Raw genomic sequence first — 19,528 nt, 5'->3', positions numbered from 1 at the left:
GACACTAAAAGACAACATCTAGCTTTTTAATAAGATTGCTGGCTAAATATGTGTGCTAATGTGATTACAGTGATCCCTCGCTATTTCGCGGTTCGTTTATCGCGGCTTCAGTGCACCACATGTGCATACATGTTTAAATCTATTAGTATACAACATTAAGTCATGTTAATTACTTCAAAATTGACTTCTACATGCATGTAAACCATTAAATTTGGCCTTATAAATATTATGTACAGGTACATGTACCTATTGGAGGGGATGGGGGGTCGCTACTTCGCAGATTTTCATTTATCGCGGGTGCTTTTGGTCCCCATTAACCGCCATAGGGATTACTGTACTAATAAAGTTGATAACCTGCCAACTACTTTAACTAAATTCCTAGCATGACTACCTAACAAGTTTTGCTAACATATGAGATGATAAATTGCTAACATACTAATTAGCTAATTTGCCAACAAGACAGCTAAATCAGCAAAAGGCTACCTAATGAAGTTGCTTATATAACTAACAAACTAACATACTAACATGCTGAGTAGTGAGCTCAGTTGTTACTAACTTGAAGTAGCATGTAAGTTACTAACTTACATGCTAATTGGTGAGTAACGTTGAAAACATTTGATTTCATTTTCATCACAATTACATGAATAAAACACAATCTCGCCAACATTGGAAACACAATAGGTTTCTATTGTGACCAAACTGTCACATAACTTGCACCCCTTCAAGTTCCTCAAAAAGTGAGTTTAATTTGGTGTCTTTGCCCTTTCATTCACAAACAAGCTCTATCATCTTTCTGTGCCACCCAAGTAGTGTTCACAGTTTTTGACACCAGGCAGGCGAGTGATGCTGGTGAGCTTAGCACTTAGGCTCTCAAATGTCTCATAGGCTGAGCAATGCCAAGCCCCCTCCCCAAACACTTGACCCATGCTGACGCAGTCTATCCATTTACATTTAGGTCCGCGGGCTCACTGCAATCCCAATAGTGTGGGCAGCAGCAGGCACCAGGAATATTGCACGAGAGAACTACAGCTTCACTGGATGGTTTATTCCATGTTTATTTTTAGGGTCTTCACTGATCTTTTGTAGTCGAGATTGCTTGTGACAGATCCTTTCCAACCCTTTAATCCTTTTTTTCCGGCGTGTTGATTGACAAGTTTGCACACCTGACGGGAGCACTGAAAGGTAGCGCTGGCTCCAATCGTTACAGAAGTCTTTCCGTCTGTTTCACGGACGTTACCGATTGCCCAATTGTCTCGAGTTGGTGTCTTGACGTGATTTTTTTTTCACTGCAAGAGCCATGACTTCCTTTATGAAGACAACCGGTCCGGGTAAGCGGGTGGGCGAAAGCAGCAGTTTTGACCTCATCCAAAATCGAATCGAATCTTTGAGTGGCAAGATGGACAAGCTCATCAACCTTCAAGAGAAGGTCCTTGTCCGGCTTGATGCAAAGTCCAGTGGTATTGAAAAGGAAGAGAAGGAGTATGTCAAGAGCCACGTCCCACATGGGGAAGTGTACCAGTCGCAGGGACGAGACGTCAAAGACATATACCAGGAAATGAGCAGCATCATGTTGGCGGTCAATCACAGGTCTGAGATTCAAGCTCAGAAGATGGAGGGAATGGAGAAACTGGTCCTCAGCATGCAGCAGGTGATCAGCTTCATCGGAGAGACGATCAAGAGCTCCAGGGTCATGGAGCTCATGTTCAAAGGTGACACCAAGGGAAACAAAGGAAAGCAAGTCTCAAAGAGGAAATCATCAGACACAATAAAAAAGTCAGACAAGGTGAGAAATACCCAAATAACGCAGCCTCATTTGTTGGTTGCCGTTGTAATACAGGTATCACTTCTAACATCTTTTGCTGATTTTTGTATTGTCTCGTCTTAAAAAAATGATGTGAAATGGATTATAGCAGCAACGTTCTGAGTTTACGCGTGACCTAGCTTCTGAGGTAAATTTACCGTTTTTTTGGGCATGTGCACACTCGTAGCAGGGCTTGACCTGACTGGAGTAAGAGGAGATGCCAAGGTGCCAAGTGTGGCACGACAAGTGACTTCAAGACCGGGGTGAAATGCGACGGGCCTCTTTAAAAATGTGTTTTTTTTTGTGTCTGGGCCACAGTGCGTGTGGTGTGAAAGGATGCAAATCCCTTTGACACACTGGGAGTCCAGTGTCAGCAGTGTGATGAGTCTGAAACGCTCTTGTTCTCGCTTTGACACAGTTTGACCGTCTTTTTGTTGTATTTGTTGTTCCACTTCAGAGACATTTGATATGAGTGCCAAAGTACATTGCATACCGCTGTTTCATCATTGCGCAAATGAAACAAAATGGTGTGTTGAAGTTGCTCACTTTGATTTTGACAAGTGGCTGCATAGAGTAGAATTTTATCTGTGGTTTTATTGTTCTTGTTTTGATTTTAAGGTGTCCTTGAGTGTTTTGAAAGGCGCTTACAAATGAAATGTATTATTATTATTATTAATCATATGAATTTGGATACAAGCAGATACCGGGTGCTGGTGTCGAGCCAGAATCTCCTATGTCACAATTTGTTCAATGTAATATTTTTTTTCACAAATCTACATGATTGGTCTGTCCACATGAGTGTGTCTAATTGTTCCAAATTATTCAACAATCTATTCTTGAAAATGGCTTGATGTCATGATCTCCTGAAAAGTGTATTTTGGAGCTACGGGGATCCCGCCCAAGGCCAGTCAGGGGGGTTCTTGTTTTATTGCCGATGATCCTGACATATGCTGTTATGAGGTTTCCAGTGGTGTGCATAGAACAAGGTTTTAGAAGTAGATTTCGTGGTCATGTCGCACAAGAATGCACGTTTACCGCTGTGCTTTAATGTTTTACATTATATCCATTGCGATTTGCAAGCTATCCAAGAATCGTTACGATGTTCATGAAAAATTGTTCATCTGCAAGAAATGTTCGGTGGATCATGCCCCACCTCTCCACAGAATAGATTATTTTTGCCAACAAAACAATCACCACTGCCCGTGGCGGATCTTCTAAAAAATGCTGGAAAACTGTTCGGTTCAGTTGCTGCCATTATCATAGTCACTAACACGTCTTGAAGTGTTTTCTTTATTTGGCATCAAGAGAAACTGGCGCCCTCAAATATGTTATCAGTATGTGCCTATCATGACTTTATGTAACCAAAAACAAAGATTAGCGGTAAGGTTGTCACCTACATGAGAATATTATTATGTCACAGTGCAACACAGCGGAATGAAGAATGTAGATAATATCAACATATTGAAGGCACGTCATGTATCCAAGGTGACAAGCAATGGATTTGGTCTGCCAAGTGCATTGCTACCGTGTGGTGTGTGACTCACGTTTCAGGGAATTTCTGTTGTCCCTTCAACTCTGTCCTTGTTTCCCACCACAGGTGCGACATTCCTAAATGTCTGTCAAGTAATTTCTGTTACTCTTGCATCTCCCAGTCCGTGATTTGATCTGCAGCAATTGTCGCTGTCACCGGGGGAAACACAGCACCGGAAATATCCCGTGCGCTGTGTTTACCTCACGGTAGCAAATGTGAGACCCCTCCGGTGGGTTCAAGACAGGTTTTTTTTCCATGCTAACCTGACCGCTCAGCGTTTCGTGAGTTTCCTCAGCTGCGGCATTTGGACCGGGGCCGACCGTCACTTGTAATATTTTCCACTCAGGGTGAGACTCCCTACGCTTTGCATTCTACGGCTGAGTGCAACAAGCGATAAGCTATAAATTCGCTGGCCCGCTGCCGTCAATCCAACTGCCATGAATAGTCAAAGGCATGCTGTCGTACCGAACAGCGCACGCATGAGTGCAACCTGAAAAACAAAGGAAATTGTTGCTTATTTTTGTGCTACTGTAATGATCCATGTGTTTCCATGATTGTGTCTCTAATGTCATCACATCTACATGTTGTCATTGACTAGTGAGACAGTTGAGCATTCACATTCGTGCTTTTGTGTGTCAAAAATAATTTCCAATTTCCAACATTGACAAATTCATTGAGAATATTGAAAAATACAAATCCAGTAATGTAACGGCATTACTAGAAGAGTGGACACTGAGTAGTCAGTTTAACATTTCAGGAACTTGGTGTTCTTTTCAGGAACGTTTTATTCTTGACACTTGTAGTTCATGAAACTAAAATGTTCCAGTCAGACATGTTACGAGGTGCTGGCATCAGCCCAAAGGTTTCTGGGCCCCATGATGTAAGTTGAGTACTCCCCTGCCACCGTCCCTTCTATCAGGGACACAAGAGCTTACCCCAGAGGTGCATTTATATTGTGATGATTTTCATTTGGTTGGGTATGTACAAGTAATTTCCACACACATTTCTGACATGCTCTTTGCAAAAATTTACTTTACGTCATCGCCACAGGAATTAATACCCTTTGTAAGCCGGGGACCCCGTATCAAGCTCCAATCAGACTGCCCTGATGCCATCCCCTATATTGCCCAGAACCCTTAAGGTTCATGTTTACATATCTCCAAAAACAGAATTAGAGTCCAGACATTAAACAATTTCTGTTTTCATTGAAATTCTGACAGTTTCATTCGTTTGTCCTTCTGTGTACATTCCATACCATTGATCTGTCTTTATTTGTGCTCGTGTATTGTAACCCTACTAAGCGCTGCCATCTTGTCTTTTTACTAGAAAACTACCTCTAACAAAGCCAAAAAAGGGAATGAAGACATAACTGATGTTTGCGAGGCCGCTACTCTACTGTCATCTCACAGGACAAAGCTCCATGGACCAAAGCGTTACCTCGCCACTCGCAAATATGGAACCTTTGTAGGTCTACTGACGTTCAAGGAGCGCCGTGCGTCTGTATTATTCGGAATCTGCACTTTTGTGCCTCCTTATTTTTTGCACCTTATCGTTGATACGTGAACCGTATTTTCCGCACTATAAGGCGCTTCGGATTAGAAGGCGTACCTTCAATGAATGGCCTATTTTAAAACTTTTCATATATAGGGCGCACTGCATTATAATAATAATAATAATAATACATCACATTTGTAAGCGCCTTTCACAACACTCAAGGACACTGTACAGCCAAGACCAATAATAAAACACAGATAAAATAATAAATAAAGAAAGAAAGATTTAAGGCGGGTAGGCAAGTCTGAATAGGTGGGTTTTGAGCTGGGTTTTGAATAAGGAAAGAGAGTCAATATTACGAATGTTGGGAGGAAGTGAGTTCCAGAGTTTGGGGGCAGAGCGACTGAAGGCTCTGCACCCCATTGTACTGAGACGGGCAGAGGGTAGAAAAAGGTGGAGGGAGGATGAGGACCTGAGTGAGCGAGAGGGAATGGAGATTTGAAGAAGGTCGATAGAGGCTAGAATAGTGGCTGCGGTTGCGCTATGCATCCACTAGATGGTGCTACTCTACAGGAATACAATACAATACATTACAGCTTTAGTTATACAGAACCTTCACAACGGCTACAGCTGTCACAAAGTCATTAGAACGTGTCAAACACGAACATGAATACAAATGGCATTACAAAAAAATAATTGAAAGACAAAAGTTATGAAGACAATTGACAAAAGACACAGGCACACAAACGTCCTGGGCTGACATCCACAAGGGGCTAAATATTCTTAGTCTTGTTTGTCTCCTTCCTTCGTTTAGTCAGTAGTTATACGATGCTTTTGGTATTATTTTTGTTCCATAATGACTGCGCACAGCTAATAAAGTAGTTGTCTGTTTGAATGTGTTTTGGTGACTGAACATGTCAATTAGTGTCAGGCAGAACCTTTTTAGGTTCCAATTGGTTCCTGCTAATAATCACCACGAGATGGTTAAACATACAGTACATTTGACAATAAAGTTTATGCAATCCAAGACAATCCAATGGAAGAAGAACATTAACAAGCAAACAGCTCAATGGTGAATGTAAAGAGTTACGGTGTCTTTATATTGGGCGCATCGATGATAGGGCGCACTGTCGGCTTTTGAGAAAATTTAATTTTAGGTGCGCCTTATAGTGCGAAAAATACAATAATTTTGTGTATTTCTTCAAATGAAATGCATTTTATTGTGTAGCTGCCCGTTTAAGATAAGATAGGCTAACCTTTATTTGTCCCACACTGGGGAAATTTGCAAATTTGGGAGAGTCTATGATTTTTAAAGACTTGTACTTTCACAGTTCAACGACCACAATAACGATGGCGCAGAGAGGCCCGGTTTGACCCCCAAAGCCCAAAAGACGATGAACCCCCCCGACACTGCAGGTAGACAGGAGTTGGTCTTATATGCTAAATTAATTCTACATATGCTCTGAATGAGCCCCAAAATATGAATCTATTAGGTTTATTGTCAGCTGCTCTGTTCCTATAGACACGGCTCAATGAAAACGGTTATTCTTTTTGTTTGTTTGTTTTTCTGTAGGTATCTCGCTGAAGAAGCAGGCACTGCTTCGAGAAGAGGTTCAGAAACTCAACAGGGAGAACGCAGAGAAGTCAACTCAGCAGTTTAGCGCCGTGTATTTGAATCTGCAAGCTGACGTCCCAACGGGCAGTGATTCCCGAAGCTATCAAGAGGCCGGCCTTGGTGCTGGAGAGGATGAGGAAAATGATCCTGATGAAGACGTGTATGCTACTGAGGAGGTGGTTGAAGTGCAGGAGGAGGTTGAGGTAGTTCAAGAGGAAGAGGAGGAGAAAGCACTAAAGGAGTATGAGGTGGAAGAAGTGGTGGAAGAAGTGATAGAAGAGGTGGAGGAACTCACAATAGAAGAATCACAAACGTCCGAGTCTGACAATCCAACAGATCCAAGGTAGTGAATGCTTTATGCCAATTTCCACAATCCAATCCAATCCAATCCAATCCAATCCAATCCAATCCAATCCAATCCAATCCAATCCAATCCAATCCAATCCGACTCTATTTGTGAAAGGACTTTAATTCAAGTGTGTTGAACAAAGCAATAACTATACAACATCACACAAAAGTAATTTAAAATAAAAATGATTGGTTTAATTTACAGGTGTGAAACTCAACGCCGGGGGGCCAGATCTGGCCCGCCACGTCATTGTATGGGGCCCTCGAAAGCAAGTCATGGGTGTCAACTGGCATGATCCTTCCTAAAATGTGCACAGAAATATCAAATTGTCATGTGTAATAAATAAGAAATTAGATTATGCAATCATTTTGTCCTGTTTACACTCACTTGAACAATAATCGGACAATTATAGTGATCGGATTTCAAAATTAATAATCCCAATAATTTGTTGTGCACAAATAATGCGATGAGACGATTAAAAGTGTCGTTTCAACCGTCATAGAACGGCCTTCCGAGGGAGGACCGAAGTGGCCCAAGACAAAAATGAGTTTGACACCCCTGGTTTCATTTTACAACTACAAAGTAGTTCATACATTTATAATCATATTTTACAATAGTACTAGTCTTGTAATATAACAGTACCGTACATTTACTTACTAAAATAAGTTTGTCACTCACATTTACACTGTTGCAGCAGGGACGATTGTGAAGCCACCTTCCTGGACACCCAAATGGAGGTCAGCGTTACTGCCACCGGCTCCTTTGTGACTGAAGAACTGGTGGTGGTGGAGGAATACACTGAGGTCCTAGAAGTGGAGAAGGACGAGGACAAGGAGGAGCAAGAAGACTGGGCCGTGTTCCAGGCGGACGGCGTTGAGTTCCAATTTGATCTGAAAGAGAGGTTGGCGCGTGAGAAGAAAGAAAAAGCCAAGCCCGAGGAGCAAAAGGAGCCGGAGGATGAAGTGCAATACTTTATTGGTAAATCAGCACTTTTCTAGATCACAATTGATGGTTTTGAGGAAGTGGGTGCTGTACGAGATCCACAAAGACATACTTGGATGAGAGGTGTAGGCAAACACAGTTACGATGGCTGCAAATATTTACTTTGACTTTCCCTTCATGTTCGTCTAAGTGCCCATATCTTTGCCCATATGTTGTATTTTCAAAAGTCAGGCATTGATTCAACATGTTTTTAATGGAATGGGTAGCAATTGGCCTGGCAATTGGTAGCATCTACCACTCCATTTTTCCCTCATTCATGAACAAGACCCCAAGTTCCTTGAACTCCACAATCACTTCCCTGACCTGGGAAGGGACCAAATAGTCATGACTCCCCCCGCCCCCTCCACACACCCCCAAACTAAAACAATAAAACTGAAGAGGGGGTTTTTTGTTCACGAGGAAACACATTCTACATTTTTGGGGCAATACCTTACAAGGTTCCATCACCTTAAGTGTTGAAGTTCCTGTGACAGACATTAATCAAAAGGGACTCGGTCGACTGAAATGATCTAGCAGGAAATCAAGACGATAGCAAGTGACAAAAGCCTGCAAAAATATATATTGTAGCTGCTCGACAATGGCAGTCAATTACAACGGAATGTTCTTAACACGGATTATGTCTTCGCTCCACTTTAGATAGCACTCCTCCCCCGGCAGCGCCGTTTAATCACCGCATCGTGTCGGCCAAACCCAACCAGATCAGCAACTTCTACACCATCAATTGGCAGGAGGTCTTGGGCGGGTGAGAGATGCTCTTCAAAATCCAGTATGAATTTCAAACAAAAAGAATGATGATGGCATGTTTATGTTTCGGTGAAAGGGTTCATACTTTCCCTTCCCACGATGAAGCCTTGTATAATCTGCCCCCCTGCCCAGTCCCCCTCCTCACCTTTTCCGCTTCATAACTCTAGAGTCTTGCCGTCTATTTTTATTGCCGGACTGAGCGGTATGTGAAACTGTATCTCTGGTGCCAGCTGCTTGCTAATCACTAAGTGTGAATCCACATCTTCAAAGCGGAGGCACCGGCGAGCTCCGCTGTAATGAAATAACAGATTAGGCTTGTTTGTTTGCGCCGAGATCATCAATTCTTTTTCATTAACACGCGATCAAAGCCATCGCCAAGTAGTTGCTCAGTGAGAACAAAATGGCGTTTTGCTCTTCGATTTCCAGTGTAATTTGTCTCCCTATTTTGTCTTTCTCCAAAGGGGTCGTTTTGGTCAAGTGCACAAGTGTGTTGAAAACTCATCTGGTCTGACGTTGGCAGCCAAAGTCATCAAGGCCAAGTCCCAGAAAGAAAAGGTACAGCCCCGCTCATGCGCTTCACTATCACGATGGACTCGTCTTCCTTGATACCCAGACGGCTACTCGATCATGCGATATAAAAAAACCAAAGGCTCATTTACGGTCTTGAGCACGCGCTTGTAGAACAGGAGACACTGAAGGGATCTTAACCGTCGAGGGGTGAAATACTTGACCTCGAAGTGATGACGTTGCGGCTGCTGCTGCTTATGATGATGATGATGATGATGCATTGTGTGGCATCACCGTAGATGAGAACAGACTGCCATTGTCCTGCTTCCTTCTCCACTTGTCTTCTCTCACTCCTGCGTTGATTTTTTACCAGGAGCTGGTGAAAAACGAGATCCAGGTTATGAACAATCTGGACCACGCCAACCTGATCCAACTCTACGCGGCATATGAGTCCAGGAATGACATCATCCTCGTGCTCGAATAGTAGGTTCTACCCTTTCCACATTCTCCGCTGACGATAATGGGGATTACCTTTAATCCTTTGGTGTTCAAGAGTTGATCTCCTAAACCTGGTGGGAACCGTTTTTTTGTAACCCAAGTGGGACATTGCATATGCATCACGTTGAGATGAATTCTGCAACCAAATGCACTGCCTTCTAAAAGTACTGCAACGGCCAGGTCAATCATTTTGTTTTTGTTGTATTCTCAAGTCAATTGGGTTTCAGATCGTAAGATGAAGATGAGACAAAAGTTTGTGTGCCAAAGTATTGGGATGAACATGATGACATGAACTTGAAGTGAATAATGTTGAACATTTGGTGGCATAACCAACAATAACTGCATCAAATCTGTGAGCATTTGACTGTTGTAATGTGAAATGCTCTTCCAAGGGCTATACCGCAGCCTCTCTCAGTTCCTGTTTGTTATCCGGGGATTTCTCTCTTCAGGATGTAAAATGTATGCTCTATTGGGTTGAGGTCTAGTGATTGATGTGGCCAATCTAAGCCCTTGCATTTCTCCAATGATGATGAAGTCCTTTGTTGTGTTGACAATGTGTTTTGGGTCATTGTCTTGTTCCATGATGATGCTTCTCCTGATTAGTTTGGATGCATTTTTCTGTAAATTGCCAGACGAAAAGTTTTGTAGTGAGTGCATTCCAGAGGCAGCCAAGCCCAAGAGCATCCTTTGTTTTGTCATACTTGGGCTCTCCATCACTTTGGTAATAACAACAGTCTATAAAATTTTGTTCCGAAGATTTTGTGCCTCATCACTGCACTTTTTTGCTAAAAAATTATTTATTTATTGTTTTTTTTACCAATGAATGGTTTGCATTTTGTGGTATGGCATGTATGTTTCTTTAATAGACTTTACTGATTTTTTTTCAGATGGATTGACTGATTTATTGTTTTTTTACCATCCTTTTGCTAGCGTGGGCGGAGGCGAGCTGTTTGACAGGATAATTGATGAAAACTACACGCTAATGGAGCTGGATGCCGTGGTGTTCATCAGGCAGATCTGTGAGGGCCTGCAGCATATGCACAAAATGTACATCATACATTTGGACTTAAAGGTAACTTGAATGCACACAAAGTTGTTTCTTATTTGATGCATTAAGTATACGTGAAAGTGGATTTTTCTTTAATTGCAGCCGGAAAACATCCTGTGTGTAAGCAGGGTCACTAATAAAATCAAGATCATCGACTTTGGTCTCGCTAGGATGTAAGTGTTCGCTTTTGCTTTTGTAATCTTGACTTTTTTGTTGACGTCACTGATGCGGTTCTTTTCTCAAATAGATACAAACCGAGGGAGAAGCTGCGAGTCAATTTCGGGACTCCAGAGTTTCTTGCTCCTGAGGTGATCAACTATGACTTTGTATCATTTAACACAGACATGTGGAGCCTTGGTGTCATCACATACATGCTGTGAGTATACATTACATGTCACGATACCACCCCAGTTCTCTTTAATTTCAATGAATTAAAAAAAAAGGTGGAGGGGGCGTTTGAGGGCACAAATTTGCTCCACAAATTCTGCCTGCAATAAATATGTCCTCTGATAAAGACAGACAAATCTTGATTGTATCTGCTACCTAAGCTAAAATTAATTTAGTTTCAATTTAATCCATTTTTTTGCATTTAAAAAGACATTATAGTGATCCCTCGCTATTTCGGGGTTCGTTTATCACGGCTTCAGTGCATCGCAGATTTTTTCAAACATTCATAAAAAAAATCATATACATGAAGTACAGTACTGTATATGTTGCTCTATGTGACTCACTCATTTTGCTGACTTTCGCAGCTTCTTGCAGATTTTCGTTTATCGCGGGTGGTTTTAGTCCTCATTAACCGTGATAAACGAGGGATTAATGTACATCATGATCAAATCTTTTATAACCATTTTCGGGAACACTGTGGAACTGTGGTGAGCACTTCTGCCTCAGCCTTACAGTCAAAAGGTTCCTGGGTCTAATCTCTGCTCAGGCCCTGAGTGGAGTTTGCATGTTCTCCCCACGCTTGCTCCCCATGTTTTTTCCATGTATTCCAGCTTCCTCCTACGCGCCAAAATCATGTTTGGTTCATTCAAGACCATATGAGAGTTGAAATGTTTAATTGTTTTTTATTTTGTCTATATGTGCCCTGCAATTCACTCCCAGCCAGTCCAGTGAGGATGCCGCGTCTGGCCCCATGTCAGCTGGGAACTAAACCCGGGCTGACATGTAAACAATACGCAATAATAAAAATAAACATGCAGCGCTGTATTTCACCCCCCCCCCCCCCCAACCCCCCCGCTTAGTCTGAGCGGCCTCTGTCCTTTCCTGGGCGACGACGACAACGAGACACTCAACAACATCTTGGCCTGCCAGTGCAGCTTTGAAGAGCAAGAGTTTGTGGACACGTCTGAAGAGGCCAAAGACTTCATCAGCCGACTACTTGTCATCAATAAAAGGTACACTTACCTTCAGCGTGATGTCATTTTGCCTCCTAAACCGTGACTGACATGTTAATCACTTTACAGTTGGAGGATGGGAGCGTCCGAGGCTCTGAGACATCCCTGGCTGTCTGACGCGGGCCTTCATCATAAACTTCATACCAAGGTAGTGTCAGCAGTAATATTATTTGCAATGAAACACAACCCGAAAGAATTAAATTGGGGAAAACAGCGCTGTTTACTTGATAACATCAAAGACTCTTTCTCACAGAAAACCATGTGCCGATCTCGCCGGTCATCATGTGTGCCCCCAACAGACAGTTGAGGTAAGTTAGAGTTATCACAGCCTGCGGTGGTGGCAAGTCAATCCTTAGGCACATATGGACAACTACTCATTATCCAGCCATAAATTGTCGATAGGAGGTTAATGAAAGTCATTGTAGTTCAGGGGTCACATCTACCGCATTTTGATCTCAAATGGGCCCGAGACCAGGCTAGTATATTTGAGGCCTGATAAGTTTATATATACAGTACAGTTCATATTGCAAAGGTGGCAAAGCATTTTCTATGAAGTGGGCTTCCTTTGCGACTGAAACATGGCATTGTCATGTTCCTGTTCTTGTTTTCACCAGCAGGTGGCAGACCGGAGCCCGTCCTGCTGTGTGCACACCTGCTGTCAATTTTTTCATTAGGGAGCCATGTATTTTAAGGACCAACAAACTTTCAGCAGTTTGTCGGAGTATTGTTGAACTTGCTACTGCTGTTGTGCAAGTGATCATTGTTCTAGACCTCTCGCTATTGTCGTGTTTGTTCTGGTTCTCTGGGTTCTATGTTTTTGTAAGTCCAGTCTTAGTTTTGTTTTTTGTTCTTGCTTCACATGAAGTGGGTTCTTGGTATTTCGTTTGTTAGTCTCGGGTTAATTTCTTCCTTGCCTTTTGCAAGCGCTTTTGGTTATAGTGTTGTTTTTCTTTCCCTGGTCATTATTTGGCCAGCGATTTCTGTGCCTTCTTTGTCGGTGCGTTTTTGTGTGAATAAATATTTTTTTATTACGGAGTTTTGTTTGGTGTCTACCATTCTGGGATCCTAAAACAGGATTTGGTTTGTTTCGAACAGTGACGGGCATCTTTTAGATAAGTCAAGCGTATCAACACCATTTCAAATCATGCTTAATAGACAATTTTGGAATGTCAGAGTCGGAGCGACCTCCAATGGACAAAATTAGCAATGACCGTTCTATGATTGGAAAAATAACACTTAACGTGTTCTCTAGCCCCACGGGCCATCATGCATTTGACAACCACCTCCAGCACGACCTCATTAGGGCCATGGGCGATTTGCACATTCACATCTTTTGGACAATTCAGAGTCTTCGATGAACTTGTGGGAGGAAGCTGGAGTATCTGCAGAAAGCCCATGCAAGCATGGGGAGAACATGTTTGCACAACTCCCCACCACCAAGATATAAAAGCCTGAACCACTTCACTGTGAGGTAGATGTGCGGGGCCAAGTGCAAATTCCTCATGAAATGTTATCAGACTGTCCACTGGAGGGAAGCAACACTCAAGTTTACAAAGCAAAAGTAGTTTTAAAGTGTTCGGTAGGCTGTAGTACACGATATGAAGAAGTCAATGTGAAAAGTAGCAAGAGTAGTTAACATTGTATGTATCAATGTCTTTTTAAGTCTTTTTAATGTATAAGCAGTTGAAATAGTCAGCGGCATTATGTGATATTGTCTTGTCAGGGCGCCAACAAGATGCGATGACTCCCAGCCGTGGCCACTCCGGACCAAGCTTCCTGTCCCCCTTCCACTTTGAAATGAGTGAATTTGTGGCTCACAGTGCCATGATATTCATCCTTTGTTTTTTATGAGAAAGCCTCATTGATTTGGTTGGGATTTAAAAGCAATATATACAATCCTGGCATCATGTGGAATCCTTGTGTGGAACCGATGTGAGCCTCACTTGCTGTAGCAACATTGATTTGAATGTTGACTGTAAATTGGATTCAATTCCAGCTCACTGGAGTTCTCCCCGTGCTTGCATGGGTTTTCTTCGGGTACTCTGGTTTTCTCCCACATTTCACAAACGTACATGGCAGGTTAATGGAACACTCAAAAGTGCTCCTAAGTGTGATTGGGAGCGTGAATGGCGGTGTGTTTACATGCGCCCTGTGATTGGCTGGCAACCAATTTAGGGTGTCCCCCGCCGACTGCCGGGATAGGCTTCAGCATGCCCTGCGACTCTTTGAGGATAAGCTCATCAGAAAAATGAATGGATGGAATTAAGAAAGACATAACATCCATGCGGTGTACTGTATGTTGTTGGTGCCACACTTTATAACAGTATTAAATGATTAATTATAACTGTAGGTTTCACCGCTGCTTGTACTTTGCGAAGCATCAACAAAATGTCTTATCAGCTGAATGCTTTCATTTTTTTGTCAGTGCACAAAAGTAATTTTTGTAGCTTTTTTTTTTCCTTTTTTAAATACTACCGGTACTGTCTGCAAGAGCTGTTAAGCCACAATAGTTACACCTCATTATAGATGCTTGTTTGCCCCGCTGCCACGTGACAGATTCGCCTTCTATGAAGGCTCACCGTATAACTGAAAGGAACACCCATCTCCCCACCGTTGCATAGTGAGTGGATGACACTTGGGTTAGTACGCACATTTGCAGGCTTTCTGGTTTAAAAGCCATCATGTATCTTTGGATTGTTTGAAGTTCAATAGGTTACTCACACAATTCTGCATGTTTTCTTTTGTTGAGTGTACACGCATTAAACTGATATTGGGTCTCAAACCTGAGTGGTTTGTTTATTTTCAGCTTGACTCCAGCGTAGGCTGAAGCGCACAGCCATTTGAGGGTGCTTTTCACCCCGTGAAAAGTTCCACTTGGTTTCGATTAATTCCATTTGTTTCATTACTGGTTGCAAACAAGAATATTAACCCTCTCATTCTGTTGTGTGGGGACATTTAACTGCATAAATGTAGAAAATATTTTCTGCTGGCCTTAAATCTTTTCCCACACACCTGCTATATTAACCCTCCTACTGTGGTTTGAGTAATATTGGTCCTCCTTGAAAAATATTTCAAACTTTTGTAGTACAAACATGTACAGGCCTTGTTTTTACCTTTGGAAAAAGAAGACAATTTAAATTTGTCATATTGTTGCAACCCCTCTCCACTTCATTCCATTTCATGGTACACATTGCAGTTACGTTGTGGCTAAAATTGACTTACAAAGTAAAATGCTTTAGGATCAACCATTTTTTATTTTCATTCTGTTATAACCTTGTTTTAATTTATTTTAATTTGCAGCACCTGACTGCTGCCCCATGCACATGCATTGTGCAAACATCCACTTAAAAAAGTCAAAATTACATTAAAAATATATATTTAAAAGTTTGTCAATCTTCTCTTATAAAATCTTTAGATGTTTGATTTGGCAAACACTCGTCCTATCAAAGCCAGATATATAACCTGTTATGTATCAAATTGACCCATTTAAAAGAAAACAAACATTCATTCATTCATTCATTCATCTTCCTAACCGCTTGATCCTCACTAGGGTCGCGGGAAGAAAACAAACATGTAGAACAAAAAAAAAATAATGTGAAATATCAGATAAGGTAGACATGGGACAGTTTCATAATACAAACAAATCTAAAAAAAAATCGGATACATCACTGGTCTCATTAGATTTTAATGTTGTGGCCAGTCAATCTCGTAACACTAAAAGAGCATTTTTCTCTCCACGTCCATTTTTTGATTGCTGTCCGATGGCCTTGTCTGCGACATTCTCATTTTTTTTTTTTTTTTACTATTTCTGTCCAAATAAATAGACATTTCTCATGGTTCTCCACCATTGAGTGTGCAGCAATCCCTGACTAATGCAGTGGCCAATGTAAAATAAGACCTCAGTGTACTTTTTTTACAGGACACGGCTGCCTCAAACAGAATGTATACTTTGTGGTAACGTAGCTTGAAATCGTCACATTCACCTCTCAAAAGTCTCGCATTTTCTGCCCTTCCTGTGACCTCTGCACGAAAAAAAAAGGTCTCCTTTCCAGCTTCTTTTTCCCTTCCCCGGCAGGGTACTGTATCTCAGTCAAAGCCTCCTTTTTTCCTCAACCATGAGCACCCCACACACTCACAGTTTATTTGCTCAGGTGAATAAATTGTATCAGACACACACACACACACACACACACACACACACACACACATGCGCACACACACATGCACACACACACATTCACAACAGGCTCCCTCAGATGCTCCTTATTAGTTTCAAGGAGTTAGTCACAGGCTTTCATCTCGGGCCTATAAGGAAGTGTTTATGTGCGTCATGTTTGAACAGATCGCGGCTCAGATTACACGCAGGAGTTTGGATGTTGTCAAAGAATTAAATACGCCCCAGGGAGAAGGAGGAATTCATGCAACAGCAACAAGAAAAAAGGCACGTTCCGGAGACACTCACTGAACGTAATGTGGAGTAGTATTAAAGTAGTGAAGCTTAAATGTTCGAATCCTCTTGTTATGTACATTGGATGGCGATCAAACACTTTTTATAGGTTTGAAAGTAGATGTGTGACAAATGAAATACACTGAAAAAAAGGCGTGTTTAATTAGTGGTTGCACGAAATAAAAGCCTCTGGATCCAGATCCATTTTTTTTCAGCAAATGTATGGTCCACTTAAAAAAAAAAAGGTGTCCCGATCCAGATGCTTTTTATTTTGTGCCACCACTTGATGAAATAAAAATGAGTAAATTCAACACAACTTTTTTGTCAATCTATATATGAGTGGGAGTGAGTGTGTGTGTGTGTGTGTGTGTATATATATTTATTTTTTTTCCATTCCATTTCCACACCTTGTTGTATCACTTATTTTGAGAGATCATTAACACGATCAATGTCTTCACATAAATGATTATACTTATTAATAACACATAAGTAAAGTAATTTGAAGCCATTTTTACAGAAGTATGTATCACACTGGTAGCCCTCTACATTAATTAGTACCAAGAAGAACAGCATGTACGTATGTATTTATGGAGTGATGGCGAGATTTTGCCATTCTTATTGTAGCTTACCTCATAAAGCGCATATTGAATTTCAATACAGTATATAGAGGACAAAATACGATATCAAATACCTTCTCCGACTGATCTCACTGCAGCGATAGCAACTGTGCGAGCTGTGCGGTGGCACATATCAATATGTTGGCTGGTGCGCATTTCTTCATCTTGCTTTGGCTGACACTTCCCGTTGATATACCGTTGATCTCGTCTGCAGAGAGAAAAAGACATGAAGAGCAATGAAATTTTTTTGCGTTGTATCCAACTCGCTGGGTCTTGACAGATGAAAATCCATGATATAGCAAGCTAAAAAAAATCATTTTTTTGAATAGTTTCACGCTATTTTCACGCATGCTTTTAACACATTTAAATTTATTCTGAAAGCCTGTTCTCACTCTAAATGTAAAAAAATGAGAGCATGTCTTCAACAACAAAAACTAGAAAAACTCCCACAGTTCTTCATAAAAGAGGCACACTGTGTTTGCTTCAAGCCTATTTGTATTTTTCACACTGTCGACAGGCTGATGGAAATTAGCATTGCTGTTACAGTAATTCTAACCCTTCAAACAACTGCTACGTTACCACAAATGGAGTGGCAACACAAACTAAAATCATCGACATGTATTGTATTTCCTCTGGTGAAACAATGACTATTGGGCCTATTACTCTTGTGCTTGCTTGAATTAACACTGCATCTCTTCCAGTAGACCAGTCTTGAAAATCTCAGATCTAAAAAGCCGCAAACCACACTGTAGCAGGTATTCATTGGTTACAGAATTCCTGATATATTTGCTGCGTGTTTTTTTTTCTTTTCTAAGAATATAAAGAACGTTTCCTGAGAAAACAGATGAGACTGATTTCTTCCAAATATTCTTTTCAGAAGCCCGAGGGTTGGAAGCCAGCTGCAAGTTCGCGCTGCGAGACCTGGGTCGCAACGGTGAGAAATTCAATTTAGGAGGAGAGAGAGAGAGAGAGAGAGAGAGAGAGAGAGAGAGAGAGAGAGAGAGAGAGGAAAAAAAGAGAGTGAGAGACCTGAATGTTCCTCCACCGCCTCGCCTCGACCTGCCCCGCCTTGCCCTCCATCCACATCCCCAGGGGCGATCTCCAAGAGCCAAACCAAAACCAGATGGACTTATTGGGCCTAAAGATAACAAATAGTGCTTGAGTTCCTGTCAGTTAGAGACCACCGGAGCAAAAAAAAAAAAAAAAATCCTAGAGCTGGAAAAGGGGGGATTAAAAAAAAAAACGTGCTGATGTGGGAATCTTGATCCAGCTGTATAAAATGATATTAGGACATGAAAAAAGACACACATTGATACTGCAGTCAGCCATTTTGTTTTGGGGCAAAAAATAATAATAAATATATTGCTGACTCAAATCTTTGGGTGGTACAAGCCATTCAGCCAGTACCACCCACACACCGGAGAGGCCACTGGGAGACGAGAATTTCTCACAGCCTCCCCCTGCAGATCCACCCAAAAAGTGTCCTTTGTAACAGGAGTTTCCTGTATGTAATTAAAAGATATGGAGTCACCCCCCTCCCCCCCCCCCCCTCCGCTGCAGAAAGGAGAAGACGGGGCCACGAGGGGTTGTCGGAGGCTCTGGGAAGGGTGAGATTCCACGTTGCATATAAGATCCCCGGAGCGGATCCTGACGTGAGTCCAAACAGGGTGTGTTCACTAACTGGCGTGCTACAAGGAGGTTGGTAAAACGAGAGAGCTTGCTGAAGGGCAGGTGGTTCTAATTTGACGGTCGGGATTGACATGCAACAAGCATGTCGGTATGACAGTGACGTGTGCATTTTTGGTCCTCCATAAAAGGTCTATGGCATTTTTTTCAATAAAATATAAATAGAAAAATTACATGACACTTAATATCCACTTGTCACACTCTGGTTAAAATGACTTTGTTTTGGCCTCGGTATAGTGATTTTCTTTTTGGTGCTGTTACTGAAGTCTTCGGGAGACCGAACAATATAATGTGCTGCTTGCAGAGTTCAGTAAACAAATACTATTATTATATTTTCGGCGAGCAGAGAGGGGAGGAATGAGCAGTTACGCAAGGAAAAAGAGGAGGAGATGGGAGGGAGCAAGATGAAAGAGTCACGGCAAACAAGAATGTCTGCTCTGTTGATGAATATGCATTTTCTGAAACAAACAAACAAACAAACAAACAAACAAACAAAAACGTGGTGCCAGCAGGCAGGTGAATGATCATGTGAATAAAATAAAAGGCCATCGCAAAGCTGAGTGACATCCCGGGGGAGACTTACCCTGCGGAGCATTTGCACGCATCACTTTTTGAGGCGTTCAAATGGTGGCGCTGACACCTGCGGTGAACATGGTGCTTCCTCACGATCGCCTCAGCTGCTTGGGCTGCGTTTCATGTCTGGGTTACACGCTGCTCAGCCGCTCCCATGATGACAGCCCTTTTTCCCCAGCCGGCCTCTATTTAGCTGTCCCTCTGACTCAGCCTGAT

The 19,528-nt window shown here is 42.0% G+C and overlaps 1 protein-coding gene and 1 long non-coding RNA gene across 10 annotated transcripts in view; one reads left to right on the top strand and one right to left on the bottom strand.

Annotated features, from left to right (window-relative positions):
• The window catches only part of LOC127616683 (myosin light chain kinase 3-like), a 31,191-nt gene extending 13,102 nt beyond the window's left edge, over window positions 1-18,089 (top strand). For 2 of the 8 annotated variants that reach the window (XM_052088451.1, XM_052088450.1), the window contains 14 exons: window positions 4,659-4,796; window positions 6,158-6,242; window positions 6,400-6,784; window positions 7,485-7,768; window positions 8,429-8,534; window positions 8,998-9,091; window positions 9,417-9,526; window positions 10,472-10,613; window positions 10,692-10,762; window positions 10,837-10,965; window positions 11,837-11,989; window positions 12,059-12,137; window positions 12,243-12,297; window positions 12,604-13,024. In XM_052088451.1, coding sequence (XP_051944411.1) covers window positions 4,659-4,796; window positions 6,158-6,242; window positions 6,400-6,784; window positions 7,485-7,768; window positions 8,429-8,534; window positions 8,998-9,091; window positions 9,417-9,526; window positions 10,472-10,613; window positions 10,692-10,762; window positions 10,837-10,965; window positions 11,837-11,989; window positions 12,059-12,137; window positions 12,243-12,296 — 1,830 coding nt within the window. In that variant the 3' untranslated portion in view covers window position 12,297; window positions 12,604-13,024. Of the gene's footprint in view, window positions 1-623; window positions 1,784-4,658; window positions 4,797-6,157; window positions 6,243-6,399; window positions 6,785-7,484; window positions 7,769-8,428; window positions 8,535-8,997; window positions 9,092-9,416; window positions 9,527-10,471; window positions 10,614-10,691; window positions 10,763-10,836; window positions 10,966-11,836; window positions 11,990-12,058; window positions 12,138-12,242; window positions 12,298-12,603; window positions 13,025-13,712; window positions 14,883-17,930 lie in introns of those variants that run through there. The other 6 variants (XM_052088448.1, XM_052088446.1, XM_052088447.1 and 3 more) reach the window with 6 other exon arrangements.
• LOC127616805 (uncharacterized) overlaps window positions 8,428-19,528 on the bottom strand; it is a 53,573-nt gene continuing 42,472 nt past the window's right edge. Inside the window, exons 2-4 of one of the 2 annotated variants that reach the window (XR_007967191.1) lie at window positions 18,083-18,191; window positions 17,128-17,261; window positions 8,428-9,419 (exon numbers count right to left, since the gene is read on the bottom strand). This is a non-coding gene — a long non-coding RNA (uncharacterized LOC127616805). The remainder of the gene's footprint in view (window positions 9,420-17,127; window positions 17,262-18,082; window positions 18,192-19,528) is intronic. The other variant, XR_007967192.1, reaches the window with a different exon arrangement.

The sequence above is a fragment of the Hippocampus zosterae genome, chromosome 15 (genome assembly GCF_025434085.1).
Source record: "Hippocampus zosterae strain Florida chromosome 15, ASM2543408v3, whole genome shotgun sequence".
Taxonomy (NCBI): domain Eukaryota; kingdom Metazoa; phylum Chordata; class Actinopteri; order Syngnathiformes; family Syngnathidae; genus Hippocampus; species Hippocampus zosterae.
The sequence above is the reverse complement of the archived record's forward strand: the minus strand, read 5'-3'. Positions and strand labels throughout refer to the sequence as shown.